The 17,076-nt window shown below is 27.5% G+C and overlaps 1 protein-coding gene across 1 annotated transcript in view; it reads left to right on the top strand.

The window, feature by feature from the left end:
- The first annotated feature begins 11,581 nt into the window (after positions 1–11,581).
- The window catches only part of LOC132944468 (cyclin-dependent kinase 14), a 51,855-nt gene continuing 46,360 nt past the window's right edge, over positions 11,582–17,076 (top strand). The window contains exon 1 of the mRNA XM_061013829.1: positions 11,582–11,924. Within this exon, the coding sequence (XP_060869812.1) occupies positions 11,876–11,924 (49 nt within the window). The 5' untranslated portion in view covers positions 11,582–11,875. The remainder of the gene's footprint in view (positions 11,925–17,076) is intronic.

Here is a 17,076-nt window from a genome sequence, read left to right as displayed (position 1 = left end):
CGTTTTTTGTAGTCAGACATATATTACGTACGATTTTCATAATTGTATTTTGAATCGTATATTATACGATGTATTTGTATATAATATACCATTTATATAAATTAGAAATTTAGACATTTTAACAATTTAACAATAATAGTAATTATATGGTTTATCAACCTCCTGTGCTCACAATAAGGCTTGTGTTGGAAGTTGAGAGTTATAGTAGTGCATATGTGGAGAATCTTAGATTGTATAATTTAATTTCTAAAATAGCAATTAAACACTTATTAAATAAAAAACATATAAATATATAAAATATTATTGATTATAGATACAAACATAAGGAAAAGATCACATGAAAAACAAAAGAGATAGGTTCTATACAAAGTAAACATAAATACAAAAATACATATATATAAATACAATATAAATATAAATAGTTCATTGCTCACAATAGTATTTTATTAAGATATATATTTACATTTCTTATAGAATTAGTTCTTAGATATTTTTTGTTATTAAGATTTAAAGTAAGTAAAGCCTAAAGGGAATTTAACGCTTTAGGTCCTAGATAATCCATACATTTCTGACCTTTACTTTTTTTTGCATAATTTATTTTAATATCGTAGGCTATAGTTTCTCATTTATATAATATATTATACACCATAATATAGATTAAATAACTTTGAATTGTGTAATGACAAGTATAGCAATAAATCATTTTTATGAATTCCTAGCTGAGTAGCTGACTAAATAAGATTATACTCTAGTTCCGACTCAATCAAATTCATCATCGCCGCCAATAACTCTAACCCAACGTGTCATCTAGTTTTATGTATTTTTTTATTATGTAATTTAATAGTGCGAATATCACTCAATTGGCCTCTGTTTCAGCGGATTTATTTAAATAAAAATAAATAACAATATTATTATACAATATTAAATATAAAGTTATTGAGAAATAATTACTAATTGCACCTATAATCATAGGTTATAAAAAAAAATATAAAATATTTATTAATGAAAACCACTGATTAGTTAACGATAGCTGGTGGGTATAATAAATGCCTATCATCACTAATATAACCTAATATATATATACAGGAAACAAAAAAAAAAGAAAATTTGAAAAATATGTTAAGCCACGAATATATTACATTAACGCAGGTACTCAATAACAACGTATCCCGTGCGTTTTAATGTTTAAAAGTGTTTTTAATAGAAACGTGAAAAATAAATCGGTCACACTCTCCTTGAAATGATTTTAAGCTGGCGTGGAACAAGAGTGCCACTACTATTATACAACATAGTGGCATATAAAACGACGAGGGCGGGTTTTTTTACATCCACAAAAACGCATAAATATTTTATGAAGTCACAGTAACAGTAGGTCGGAAGAGCTGGCTCGTAATAAGCGCGTATTCCTTTTAAAAGGTCTGTGAGAGTGATAGTGGTCGCGTCGGCGGTCGGCGGTCGCAGTGGCGTCGACTGTGGCGGCACGGCGGCGCTTAGACCTTCTTAAACCCCGACGGATTTGCGCCCCCGACATAATATATAATATAATATTAACATTGAAACGCCGCATGCTCCACAATATAATCGAAATACTATCATTTATCTCGTACAGCGAATCAAGATTAGCATTTTTTTTCGCATTATATAATGTGAATATAAACATTTTATGTCTTAATAAAATCAATACCTATAACACGCCTATATACTATATAGGTACTATTATAATTATTATTATTATTACTATTATTATTATGATTAATTGGGTAATTATAAAATTAATAATAAGATTATAATACAATACAATACTACAAATAAAAGTTTTGTCGGAAACTTAGAAAAACAATTGAAAATTAAAAATATGTATATATATATATTATATAATATAATAAGTCAATAATTTGATATCCAAGATATAATATTTACATATAGCTACTGGCACATTATGTAGATAAATATTATGACAAATTCAAAATACGACTAGTACATTTATCTAGATAAGGAAGTGAAATAATACGAGTTATTATTTAAGATGATAACAATATTATATAATATTATCTCGGCTAATCTTATAAACATAATAGGGGTAATATGGCGTAAACCTGCAGTCATACTTAATTCACTACATAATATCGTCGTTTGTCACTGCGCCTTACGTGATTAAAATTAAGGTAAGTATAAGTACCTACTACATATTTGTTTCTTAATAAGAAATAATTGTTGATAAATTGTTATTTTTCGTAATTTGTATAATATCACCTAACAACTTATTTATTTTATATTCAAATTCGAATTACCTATTAAAAAACAGTTACCGTCAAAACACGGATAATTGTATCCTCAATAGACAATATTATATGTAAAATATCCATTCGAGTCATCGATGATCGATTGAAATGATAGGTATAACAGCCTTGCGGTTTCAACTATACGTTGTGAGTGAAGTATGTCGTCACTACATCAGTTTTACTTGGGAATAAATTATCTACCTGTACCTAAGTGTGTAAGACAACGGATTTTTATTGTGCGTCCGCCAAACTATACAATACAAACGTTTGATGGTCATATTATGATTATTTTAAAATACATATCATCATAACTTATAACTTATAATTGATCTAGATAAGACCAAAAATGATTAAACATTTATATCTAGATGATAAAGTTTCGTCACCATAAATTCCATACTACAATATTAGTCACCGTTATCGCCACGTGACGTCATCGCGTCGAACGCTGCGCACCGTTGTCGTTACGATGATGAGTACCATTTCGTTCCACATGTACACAATACACGCAACAACTGTCGGCCGTATAAAATATATTATAATGCCGAGTAATGGAGTTGTAGCGCCGTATAGTGGAGGAGCTGACACGTCACTCGCCGCAATCGTACGGCTGAAAATAATGTCGTAGTCCGATTTATCGGCCGGAACGACCCTGCGGGGTCAGGTTATTTATTGTCATTATCATATAATAATATTATTATTATCACGCGGTTTTGGCAACAAATAATTGCTGGCCGTCGCCCGTCGGAAATATATATTATTATAATAATATATATACCGATAAATAATTATCGTACTTGGTAGTTTGGATGAGAAGCAAAACACACAACGACGACGACGCCGGCAATGGCACGGCGCACATAAGTTATACAACTATAGGAGGTATATCCGTTAAACTTTGAAAATCCTGTTTTAATGGCACTCGAAGAACAGAAACTAATAATTATACTCAAACCGTATTATGTTGCATAATGAGTCGAAAAAATAATTAATAATAACAATCTCAGACTTTTGTTCCGCCGATACATTATCTCGTGCACGTACTTTTTTTTTGTACAACACAACGGTGCATGTTCGACGCACACTACTCGAAGTCTGAAACTTTTACTACCCAAATTGCGTACACCGGAACGATCGACGCTTTTGTCACAATATTCACGTTTCAAAAAGTTGAATGCTCACTTTTTCCTTTCCTTTACTTTATATCATTAGGTCTTTCTCTAAATATAAATATTATATTATATACAGCTAGCTATATAGTTAGTGTGAACACTGAACTTGATGGAATACAATTACTGAATTACCTGTTAAACTTGTTGTTTAATTCTTTTAATATAATTATGAAACCATAAAGTAAAAATTGTCTAACTAACTAACTTTACGGATGAAAATATCTGAGAAACTTCACTAAGAACTTCACTTCTCAGACAATATATTATGCACTCATATATTATAATAATATGCTGTAAATTATAACTTCCAGCCAAATTATTAAAAATTGTATTGTTCACTTAAAAAGTATTTTTGATTAAACTAAAATTGTTACAATAATTATTTTGAGAGTATTAAATACATAAATTATTTATCATATCATGATTTAAACTACTAAATTACTAAATTACTATATAGGTAAATAAGAAATATTAGGGCGCTACACCCGCATGTGTTATCTCTCTCTATAAACCCATAACGGCCATAACATTGCAAATTGTACACTCAGCAGATCACGCTTACCTCTGTTAGTTTAAAATACTCATAACTTGCTTTAAAATTAAAATATAAAAAAAAACCTATGAGGTTCACTATATAATAATCATACCTTTAAATTTTATAGGAGGTCAATTCACTCTAATTTTTAAACTAACAGAGCTAATCGTACAATTTGCAATGTTATGGGTTTGAAGAAGACAAAGAGACTCTTAACAATCGAATATATTATCTACAATCCAGAATCCCAATCATGCATTATAATTTGTAATATTAACTAGGTATTATAAAACTTAAAAACGCAATTCACATAAATAAAAAAGAAAACTTATACAAAATGTAATTACTTTGGTTAAAATGTAATAGAACCTAAAATAACCTTTTTTCATTATAATATTGGCTGGCTACCTATTGAATAACACAATGTTGGTCTATCCAAATCACTTGCATAAATAACATTTTTGCACGAATTGCAGAGTGCTATACTTTAAATGGATATGTCCAAGTTACATGCGATATTTTTAATACATAAGAGTAAATTAGACATTTATAAGTTATGACTACCATTCCATTTATCAATATTATAAAGTAGTAAAAATACATATTAACACTATCTTCATTTTAAATTTTGTACTTACTGGCAACGAGCTTTGTCAATGTTTTTAAGTAGGTTGTTAACCTACTATTGTAATATTTTGCAGTTTTTAAAGTTTTGGAATATATTTTGAACTATTATGTTGTTCCATCTAAAAGTCTGATAATTTATTTATTAACAAAAGGAACGTCAATACCCAATAAGCAGGTGTTTATTTCCAAACCGCGTTAGGGGACCGGTGACGGTTTTCCAAATTTTCCGCAATTATTCTATAATTATATTTTTATTTTAGTTGTCTCGTTAACTATAGTATTTTTCCACTAATCTAATGCTTGATATATATTTTAGGGGAGGAAGGATTGGTACGGTGTATTATATTAACATAAATTATTTTTCACAGGAAAAACCTAAGGCCTCGTAAAATTGTTGGATTTGGCAACCGCTTTTTTGTTAATCCGAAAAAATATGACTTTTTAGTTTTTACTAACTTTATATTTTTATTTTATTTCAAATAATGGTATACAATAATAGATAAAAGCTTAAAAAGACATTTTATAAAGTTTGAGATTAAAATATTGATAAACGGATTTAAATGTAGACTGTGTAATATTTTCGTCTATGAATTAAAAAAAAATCAAATTTGGTTTATTATTTAGGACAGGATCATTATTCCCGTTGAGTGTATTTTTAAGAACAAAATTACATTATAGCACCGGGTGTCGGGTATCTTAACCGATGGTGAGATAATTAGTGAGATGCCATAAATTTCGTGTTTGCATAATGATATTCTTAGTATTTAAATAACTGAATAGAACATAATTGTTATGTCTAAGTTGTAAATAATAGAAAAAAATAAAATTGGAATGTGAGGGGTATTTTTTAACATCACTCGTAAACCTAAAGCTACACAAGATGAAGACATATTATAATATAATAGATACCTAACGTTGCATATGAATTAATTAAATTAGGTCGCTAAGTATACTATCTATACCATAGGTTCTCAAACTTATATCATCCAACGCCCACTTTGAGAATCAAAAATTTTCTAGCGCCCCCCCCCCCACCACCACCCCCCCCCCCAAAAAAAAATTAACTTAGCATCTGTTATGTCTTTTAAAAATATATATTACAATTTATAATATATAAATATGCTATATCTAATTTCTGAGTTCTAACATACATTTTAAATTAGCTTTTTGGATGACAGCAATTTAAACGCATACTTTTTCATACTTAAAAGTATTTTTATTAAAACGAAACATTTATAATTAAAATTATTCACATTAAAATTATTTTTATTAAAATCATGCTAAAAAAGTTATGAATTCAAAATATAAAATTTATAAATTGAAAAAGGATTTTGTTTTAATAAATATAGATTTACTATATTACATTTTGTATTAATATATGTATAAATATATAAATGAGACTTTTTTTAATATAATATAATTATAATATTTATATATATAATTTTTTGTATCGCCCCCTAAACCTAACTCAACGCCCCCAAAATTCCTTCGGGCATCCTACCGCCCCCCTGAAGACCACCAACGCCCATTAGGGGGCGCTATCGCCCACTTTGAGAATGACTGATCTATACTTATATATTATAAATACCTAGTAATTTTTTAACACTATTCTAATATTTTGTTATTATTTTTTTTCTAGAAAAATCAAAGCCATTCTTATGAATCTTATGCTAGATTAGTGCTAGATTAGCAAGGTATATATTATTAACTATAGCTTTAAAACCCTTATTTGTTTTAACTATGGTCTCATAATTTACCTAAATAATTATTTCAATAAATAACAGAATACGAAATCATAATAATATGATAAATTTAGAAAATTATTTAGAATAGTGTTTTATTTTTAGTATTTATATACATGATAGTATAATATAATATATTAATATTATTATACAATCATAATGAATGTGCTGACTTCGATATTGTTGCTATATTATTTATCAAAATAACCTTGCGAATTAAAAAAAGTTCTGAACTTTATATTCAATTTTACACAGTTACTTTCTTCAATTATATAATATATATTTATAATACATGGTATAAATTATTATTCGTAGGAAATTAATTTATATTATGTATTGTATAATGTCAGGTGTCCACTCGACGGGAAACTTTTGTGACTATAACATGAGGCAAACTTATTATAAAATAAAAAATAAAAAAAAAAATTTTAAAAACACACTTTTCCATAAAAACATTTAAAAAAAAATTTTAAAAATTGCACTAAAAAGACAAAAATAATTCTCTGTACTTAAAAATAATGAAAAATTTATTGATGAAAAATTTAAAAGTGTGTGGTGCTCATACACTTGACATATATTCCCAGTCACTATCTTATAAACATGATTGAACAAAGAAGTGTATGTGAGACTTTCCTTGGCTTTTAAATTTTTCATCAGTAAATTTTTCATTATTTTGCTCTTATACTTGACATATACTGCCAGTCACTATCTTATAAACAGGATTGAACAAAGAAGTGTATGTGAGACTTAGCTCGGCTTTTAATGTTTTGTATGATGCACCACACACTTTTAAATTTTTCATCAATAAATTTTTCATTATTTTTAAGTACAGAGAATTATTTTTGTCTTTTTAGTGCAATTTTTAAAATTTTTTTTTAAATGTTTTTATGGAAAAGTGTGTTTTTAAAATTTTTTTTTTTATTTTTTATTTTCTACTTTTTAGTTGAAAGTAAATATTTTTATTAAACGTTTAAGAAATATGTTATCCGGTGTTTTCGGTACCTATATCAGAATACCGGTATAATGTTATTTGGTAATAATTACCGTTGTTACCATAGATATTATAATAATGGATAGGACACGCCTATACTTGCTTCGTAAGAGGTTGCGGTTTTTTTTGGGGAAGAGAGAAAGTTCAATATCTGCGAGAGATATTACGGCGACGTCGTGGGGACAATCCTTTTTTTTTTTTTTGGTCCATGTCCCAAAATGACAACGGATTATTGTATTGTCATCCAAGACCAAGGTCTATACCAATTTTCAGAATTTTTCATCTTCAAAAAGTGCCTCAAATCGAGCGCGCAAGATTTGATCACAGACAGACGTGAAACCAAACTTAAGAAAAGTGTTAAAAAGGATAATAATGTATATTTTTACAACAAAAAGTGAACAAACACTAGATACCTATATAACTGTTTAAAATAAACATAACATGCCAATAAGTAAAAAAAAAATGTCAATACTAAATTTTTTTCTTTATTGCAAGTCAATTTAGTTCAACTTAATATAGCTTATACTCTATACTATAGAGTCTATATGTAGGTACATATTTCATTAAAATTCTAAAAAATATACAGGTCATATATTTTAATCCTATAGGAAGAGACTTTTGTTTATACGAGGTGTGGGTCGGGGGCAGTTGTCCGAAAAATGATAAGGAAGTTTATAACCAGCATATTATATTAGTGATCCATTGTTATTTCTTATATCCAAAATATCGCCCACGCCATTGGTTAAGTCTATATGTACGTTTATTTGCGAATATATAATAATAATATCCATGATAGAAACGTATAATAATACGTTTCTATCTACGTAACCTACCTATATTATATTATTTTATAGCCACCTTATTCTTATATCTCTATATTATATAGATGTATACCTAGTATAAAAATGATAATATAATGATTTTGAATTTTTAATACCACCTATCCATTTCATTTCATTTTTTTTTATATAATAATGTCCTGCTTATTAAATTCTATAAGTAGGTATTCACTATTCACTTTATGAGCTTTGATCACGAAAGGAATTCTTATTCAATTTGAGTTATTTATATATTTTTTTTAGTTAAAGATAAGAAATAATACTTCAAAAGTTCAAACATTCTACTCTTTGCTATCCATCTTTCTACCTCTTGCCATTACATATATTATTATATTTATATTTTATTTTTAATTAAAATTAAAAGCAAGACAATGTTTTCGTTCATTTTGTAGATTCCATTACATGTTTGAGATAGGTTACTGCGGAAGTGCGGATGGATAAATTGATAACATTTATTAATGCAATAATACCAATTTTAAGTTTAGTTATTTTTACTCAAAAAATTAATTTAAATGAAATCATTATTATTAATATTATTAAGTAATTACACAATTTGTTTTTTATTAAATTGATATAGTTTTGAACATATGTATTAGGTATATCAGTATATGTACCTAATCAATGTTCATTAAACTGGTTATTATACTAGGTATATAAGTTATATTATTTATTCTGCATTATTGCAGGTATTGAGTTTTTTCATTATTATTTTAATCTTCTAACTATGTAGGTATTCCTACTAAATTGTATTTATTGTAATGTTTAGAAATTAAATATAAACGTTTGGTTCCTAACTCGAATATTGTTATCTCAAAGTTGACCTAAGAGTTTAACCTATATTGTCTTTATTACTCTGAATTTTACATTTATACATTTTTTTATATGCACGAAGAATAAAAAACCCCCGAAGAAGGTTCGACCAATTCGAACCTTTACAATGTTTCTAATGCCAAGTATTCTCGTTTATCTAGTATTATCCATAAGGATTAGGATATACCTATTATAAATAAATAAATAATTATTACACTTGTAGAGTAATTATATTATGTATGATGTACCTACGTAGAGTACAAGAGTATACGTCTTATTTAATAGTATACTACTGGCTACAATCGGATTGTTGAAAATATGGACCATGGTCAATCGGGTTCCGCCGATATTACCTATCTATACATTGAATTGCACTTAAAATGAGTCGTTGATCAACATTTAGTAATTTTTTGGAAGTAAAATTTACATCTGTGACCTCAACAATATGTATTTGTACTAATATTTCAGTAGGAAACTTATAATATTAAATTTATAAGAACGAAACTTATTTCTATTAAATGGATTATGGGTATATGGTACCTACATATTATTATTACAAAAAAACACGAAACTATAATATTTTGTTATTTTGTAAGTAGGTACCATTAGTCTTGTTTTTGAAAGGAATGTAAATATCTTTTTTTTTATAAATTATTGGTAGGTATATAGGTAGTAGGTACCTAATTGCTGCATTAATATAACATGTTCTAGATTAAAGTCATTAGTACTGACTGCTGAGCCATAATAATATTATGTCATTTATTTCATAGTATTAGGCTTTTAGTGATTAAATAATGTTATTTCGAACTGAATACCACTGTATAATATCAGTGAGATAGTACGAACTACAAAGGTCATAATACAAAAATTAATAATATAAACTATACTCGACTATATTAGAGGGAATAAAGTATAGACACAATATTATAGTGGTATAAAATATGCCGCACATATATTTTATATAATGTAATTTCAAAGTATACAATATGAGGTCGAGGTATACATAATTATTATTATACCCTTATATATTAATATATTATATTATACTTAGTACAACTACATAGGGGCGGATTGGCCAGTTCGGTGTGTTGTAAATTGTAGCACACCGGGCTGGTTCAATATTTGGCCAGTGGGCAGTGGGGCTGCTGAACATTTGACAATTTGTATTATACATTATTACTTATCGTTGAATAATGCTGGACCGCCTCCCAGTCCACCCCATCTATAGGTTATGTAATGATTTTATTTTGTCGCCGTAACCCGATCAACAGTAGACCGTAGCACAGTTAACATTTTAATGAATTATTAATAACATGTAGGTATCATATTATTATAACAATATTTGATCAAATCATATTAATATAATATAAGTAAATAGTCGTTCAGTGCTTATTCGTTGGAGTATCAATTACATTTATATAATATTCAATGCCGATCGAGAAAATGAAAAAAATACATTATAATATTTTAGCAATGGAAAAATATTATAATTATGCTTTTATGATCAATAGCGTGTTCCAAGATATAACAAAAGAAAAAAAATGGTCTCATTAACAAAATTATGATAGTTTTTTTTTTTAGGTAGGTTAAAGGTGGAGTAGGTAGGCATAGGCACAATTAATATTATATTTATTCAAATCAATTTATGATAGGAGGTACCTACTTTTTGTTTTCGGTTATGTATGCAACTGATTACTTCAGAATTTAATAAAATATTTATTATAGTCAAGGATTGTATCTTCGTAATAATCATTCCCATTTTTTCGTAACGTTTAAAAGTCTGATGATTATTAAGGTCACGACTTCACGAGTGTTTCGTACCCGTTCGTGTATTGTGACGTGTATGAAAAAATAATAATAATAATAATAATAATAATAATAATAATAAAGATAGTCTTGGATATTATAAAAAAAAAAAAAAAAAACGGTAGGTCAGTTGACTCGTTTACTCCCTCCGCGCCGCGACATAGTACGTAGGCACAACAGCCGTATAATTCGAGTGTGGGTAAAAACTCTACGGCTCGCAAATCGAGTGTTTGTATACAATTATTACAGCCGCGGAGGCGAATTGGTCAAACGCGCGCACGCGAGACGACGTGTGAAATCGAGAGGGGAGTAAGGGAGCAGTGTGTCCCGGGCCGGACGATAAAAAAATAATATTCAATGCCGATCGAGAAAATGAAAAAAAATACATTATAATATTTTAGCAATGGAAAAATATTATAATTATTCTTTTATGGATAAACACCCGGCGCCGGGGCAGTGTTGAGTTTCAGAGTTTGTGTTAGCAAAGAGTAGTTCAATAATAATAATAATAATATAGTGATTAAATCGTCCCGGCGTCGTCGTCGGGGCAATCGCCAATCGCGTTATTATATTTTCGACGGGTAAGCAGCCTGCCGCGGTGAGCAAGCTAGCGCTGTACAACAGACTCACGACTACAACTCCAACAACTGTTCGGCGTGCGTCGGCGTCGAGGACATTCCGGACGGCGCTCGCCGGGGACATTCCGGTCGGCGCCGGTTGGTCGCACTGCGCGCGGTCTGCAAAACAGACGGTCACCCACGCAGATAAAGGGATAAAACTGAGTTACGAAAAACAACAAATGACTAAATGAGATAACACGTCCGTTCATTATTAGTTATTACACGCGCAACAAGAACGGCTATGTGTAATATTGTTAAGTAAAAAAAAAAAATTGTAACAATAATAACAATAATAATGCTTTAATAATAAAAATAATAAATCATGTACAAAACGAAATGTCTGATAACGTCCTTTTAGTTTAAGTGTTGAAATTCGATCCGTCGGTAATCTTTAATATTATATATTTTTGTTTTTTTTTCTCCCGTTTTTTTGATTTACAAATGACACAGCATGTACTGCCAGCCAAACTGCAACAACTCTACGTCCAAATTGAAAGATGGTATGTAGATACTACATTAATACGTTTTGGTCAGAGTCTTCTAACGTTATTATTGCATTTATCTTTGAATTACAATTCGAATATTGGGTATTTTAAATCACAGGGTTCCAACACAAATTGGATGAATGTGGTCACAATATATGTAGGTTAAAGCTTGAAATTTGTAAAAACATGGATTTTGGTTTTGTCACCAAGCCAATTTAATAATATTTATAAGGAATGTAAACTCTATAAAAATTGTGTATATTTTATCAAGTATTTTAATGTGTATAATATTCACATACAATTCCAGATATTTTAGTCATAATACAAAATTCCCAATGATGAGCTGGTTGGGTTGAAAATAAGATTCTTTTTATTAAATTTAATATATAGTTTTAAATGGTAGTAATACATTGTTGATCATTTTGATACCAGACATTTGACTATTTTAGTATATACCTCGGCATAAACAGTGAGTATCGCTTAATGTGATCACATTGGTCCAGGTCATTTTGATTCTATTAGCCAGTTGATTCCATAAAGCATATTGTTTTCAGTATAATATTTGGTTTGGGGTTTTCATTTTTGATTCCAATAAACGGTTGGATCTATAAACCTGTGATCACATTACGCGGAACTCACTGTAGTATGTATACCTTGATATTATGTTTAATATTACCTGAGTTGTAGAATAGTAATTTCATAACTGATTCATATTTTACATTGTTACTTGTATAGTATAAAGTATTTCAACTACAGATGTTTTTTCTAATTAATTATCTAACATTTGGTTGACATACCCATTATGTACCTACGTTTATCTTATACGTTTCCTATATTATATTATGTATTCTCAAAGATAAAATTAACATGATATACCTACCAGGGTACCTAGGTACTTATGTAAGAAGCACTTATAACTACAACCTTTTTTTTATTCATTACTACAAAATTGTTTATATAATGTTTTCTTATATTAATTTATAAATCTCATTTATTTATCTAGGTACTTAAATTATGCTATTGCATTTATTTGCATAATAAGTACTTGTCGATATTGTATACCATAAATATACTCACCTAATTAGGTATTATTAAAATTTATATTAAGTTTATAAGAACATTTTGATATAAATATAAGTATACAGGTAATCAAATATTTAGTTAAGGTTGTTATTATTTCCAGGTCACTACAATATTATATTTTGTTATACATTTTGTGAAGAATTTTTTTTTTTTTTTTTGATATTTTAGCTTTTTTTGGAAATGAAAAATAAAGTAGTTAATTCTGAAGTCAATTTTATACTTTATAGTACCTATTATTATTATTATTCCTAAAAAAGAATCCTCAGTTTTCATGCTTGTCAATTAACGGCTATTGCGGTGCTGAACTCTGACTTTACAACTTACATAGAATTTGAAGTCGATATTACCCGAGTAAGTAGGTAGTATTTGATTTAGGAATGTAATTTATAGATGCTTTTGTTCAGATTGATTCAAACCCTTAATTTTGTGGGTTTAACTTTTGATTTTATTAATACACAATAGTGTTTATATTATCAAGTTTGGTCTGTTATATTTTTAAACTTGTTAAATAATCTGATTATCTGATCTGTACTTAAACAATTTTAATTATTAGAACTTAATTAACTAAATACTAATACATGTATTGTTAATTTTTTGACTATTAAGTTGTTTTATATACCAACCATTAATTATCTGGTATTACCTACTTTTTAAAAATTTGGTATAAATATTGAGAATATCTATCAAATATTTGTTCAATAAAGCATTAAACAGGTATATAATAAATATTTATTTATTTTTTAATTAACTTAGCAATTTTCAGAAATCTTATTTTTACTTTTCTTTGAATGCATGCATACATTTAAAATATGTTGGTACCAAATAGATGTTTCATATTAATTTTACTAGTGGTTCTAGAATTCATATATTTTTACACTAACCCATAATTATAAAACACAGTTCTTATTTAAAAATAATTCATTTTTAACTTTAAACACTATTTGTATAATTGTATGTTTTTTAATCATATTTTCATAATATTAGTATATTATTATACATGTTAGTACTAGTTAAAATAGAAAAAAAAATAAAAATATTGTACTTAAATTAGTTAACATTTATTTTAATTTCAAATTTTCAGTAACATAGTAAATATTTAATTCAGTAATATATAAATTGTATTGTTTAAAAAATCTGCTATATTTATAAGTATGTAATGTTATTTTTGTTATTTATTTAATTAGTAATTTAGTATCATACATATACTTAACTAAAATAATGATTAGGTTATGCAATTAAGATTACTTCAGAAATGCAGTGTGTAAATTCTGAGCTTATTTGTATCTGTGTACAACTTTTGTGAAATGTATACCTGCAGTTATGTAGATAGCAAGGTAATTTAGTTGTATGTATCTATATAAAATAGATACTAATGATTAAATAAATAAAAAAAAAATTTAATTGGTATAAATAAAAATAATTAAGCACCTAATCATTAATATATTTTAACTGTTTGAGTTATAATTCAGATACTTAAAGCTTTAATTAATGAAGAGATAACGTATGATTTTTTCTTTTTTGTTGTGTTAATTATTAATAATATTTTTAAGTATATAATAGCAATTCTAGACAAAACTTGTATTCCTTAACTCTATCCTCATTAGACTATGCTGCACAGCCACCCTTTTTTTCGTATAAACTGGGTCAATAAACTTTCATCAACGTTCGGATTAATATCCAATTAGTATTGTATTGCATACAATGTTAAAAGGCTTTACTAAAATCATTATTGAAACCTTTTAAGTATAAAAACATAACATCAAGTGAACATTTGTGTGTCATTACTCATTAGTTTAGTTTGAATATTTCCATCCCAAATGAACTGTAGTTTTCAGATGGAGATCATTCTAGAGGCCCCAGATAATAATTTATGTTCTAAAATAATTATTACACGTCTGAGGGTCTCCTGCTGAGCTTCTGGATAAACGCATACATTATGGTCGATTGCCTCTCAAGGGTGTGAACAGTAATTTATTGCGCCCTTTTTATTTCTGGAGTTTCTCCCCTTTTACTGAGGTTTTGCGGATGGAATATTGTTTCCTTACACTATGCTGCTATATTCCAAACATCAAATGAAATACCTCCTATCATAGTCGTATAACAATGACCTAAGGTATCGTAATATTGGATTTTATTGCCTAGGGCTGCTGAAATTATTACGTATAATAATTTAGACGAAAAATTGTTTTTTTATATAAAATAAAGGTAATCGAAATAAAAATGTACAAAAGAAGACAATTCTTTATGTTTTGATGTATTAAATTAAGTAAGATATATTTATTAAGTTATAGCAAGTACTTATAGCAATATACATTTATTATAAAATATCCTTAGAAGTACTTATGCTAATGGATCATCACCACTCACTCAGGATCGTTTTCGTATTTATTGCATTCAAATTCAATAAATCCATTACTGCAGTAACCTACTCAATGAAGAGACCCTCGATACCTATACTATATTATAGCAGAACTAAGTTTTTATTTTTAGTGTCCCGTAAGATGTTGACTTAAATGTTATAAACTTAAAAGTTAAAACAAATTAACTACATTTAATTCAAAAATCGACATTTATGAATCGAATTCTAATAAATAATCTACTTTGTAAAACAAAATGAAAAATTTATGTTTTCATTCAAAAAAATAAAACTGATAATGATACAAATAGTAAAACATATTGTCCGTAAAGACGTCAAATTACACAAATAAAACTATTTTCAAAAAAGTTATGAGAACACTACATGATACAACACCCACACGTGTTGGCCCTGTTTCACAAACGTATACAACATAGCGCAGAATTTGCGTTCAGAAAAATCAATTTTATGTCTGTAAAATATTAAAATTTTAATTATATTAAAATTAAGCTTACAAAATAAAATCTGGGAAACAAAAATGTGCTATGTTTTTAAAATAATGATAAATCAGCCTCTATTTCTAAGGGCATTTTATATAATATTTTTTATGTATGTTGCCATAAGTAATTTATTTTTCTGAAAATATAGTAAAATTATAATATGTTGAACTATAATTTTTGCCAAATACATCTCATATATTATTGTTTTTATACTAAATATTATTATTGTAATTAACTTATAACACGTATAGTAGAACGGTGTGAATTGTTTCGTGATAGGTTTATTAATAGCTTAAAATTAGTAGGTATTAATATATTTTAAATTTTATTGAGTATAGAAAATAATAATGTACGTTGTAACTAATGACAAATAGTTTCTAGTCCTTAAATATTTTTTGAATTACAGCATATGAATACAAATTTTTTTTTCGTTTAAATATTCAATTTTGTCCAGATTCTTCGCTGGACAATGTCTTAAATATCTATATAAAAAAGTAAAAACTAATGGTTGTGTTTTTAATATTTTTAGAATGCTGGAGTAAAAATGTTTGTATTAAGAACCTTGAAGCTTGAGATCCAAAGCTATTGAAATTGAAAATTATTATGAATTTTTAATTACTTACATAATATTTCGTCGAAATTTGTACTTCAACGCTTATAAAAAAAACATTGTTCCTATGTATTTTTAATGACTGCTAGAACTAATAAGAAACCTCGTATTGAACTTTCAAGCTTTTTGGTTTAGTTAAAAATCTTAAAAATATCTTCATATCTATAAATCGATCAAAAAGTGCTAAAATTCTTTTAAAATGTATTATATCGATAAATGCCTAATTAATATTCGTATAATTTTGTAAATATTTCAAGTACGATTATTAAATACAGAATTACTACATAAAAAAAATAAAATCTATTTGCCAAAAACGGATGTTCCGTTAATAAGTATTCCCTTTGTCCGTAATTTTTTTTTCTGATTATTTTATAAAGTACGTGGACTATTTTTATTTACGACTCCCCAAAGTACTAACTTGATTCAAATTGCTACTATCGAAGTTGATTTATCAGCTCCAAAACGTGATGACAGTCACACACAGAACACACAAATAAATAATAATGAAAAAAAAAACACAAATTATGGTAAAACTTATAATACATTCATCGTTCCGCTCGGAAACTAAAATTATTATACATAATGCACATTATAACAATATATTATATCATTATAATT

This window comes from Metopolophium dirhodum, chromosome 5 (genome assembly GCF_019925205.1).
Source record: "Metopolophium dirhodum isolate CAU chromosome 5, ASM1992520v1, whole genome shotgun sequence".
Classification (NCBI taxonomy): domain Eukaryota; kingdom Metazoa; phylum Arthropoda; class Insecta; order Hemiptera; family Aphididae; genus Metopolophium; species Metopolophium dirhodum.
Note: the sequence above shows the minus strand (reverse complement) of the source record. Positions and strands in the feature narration are given on the sequence as shown.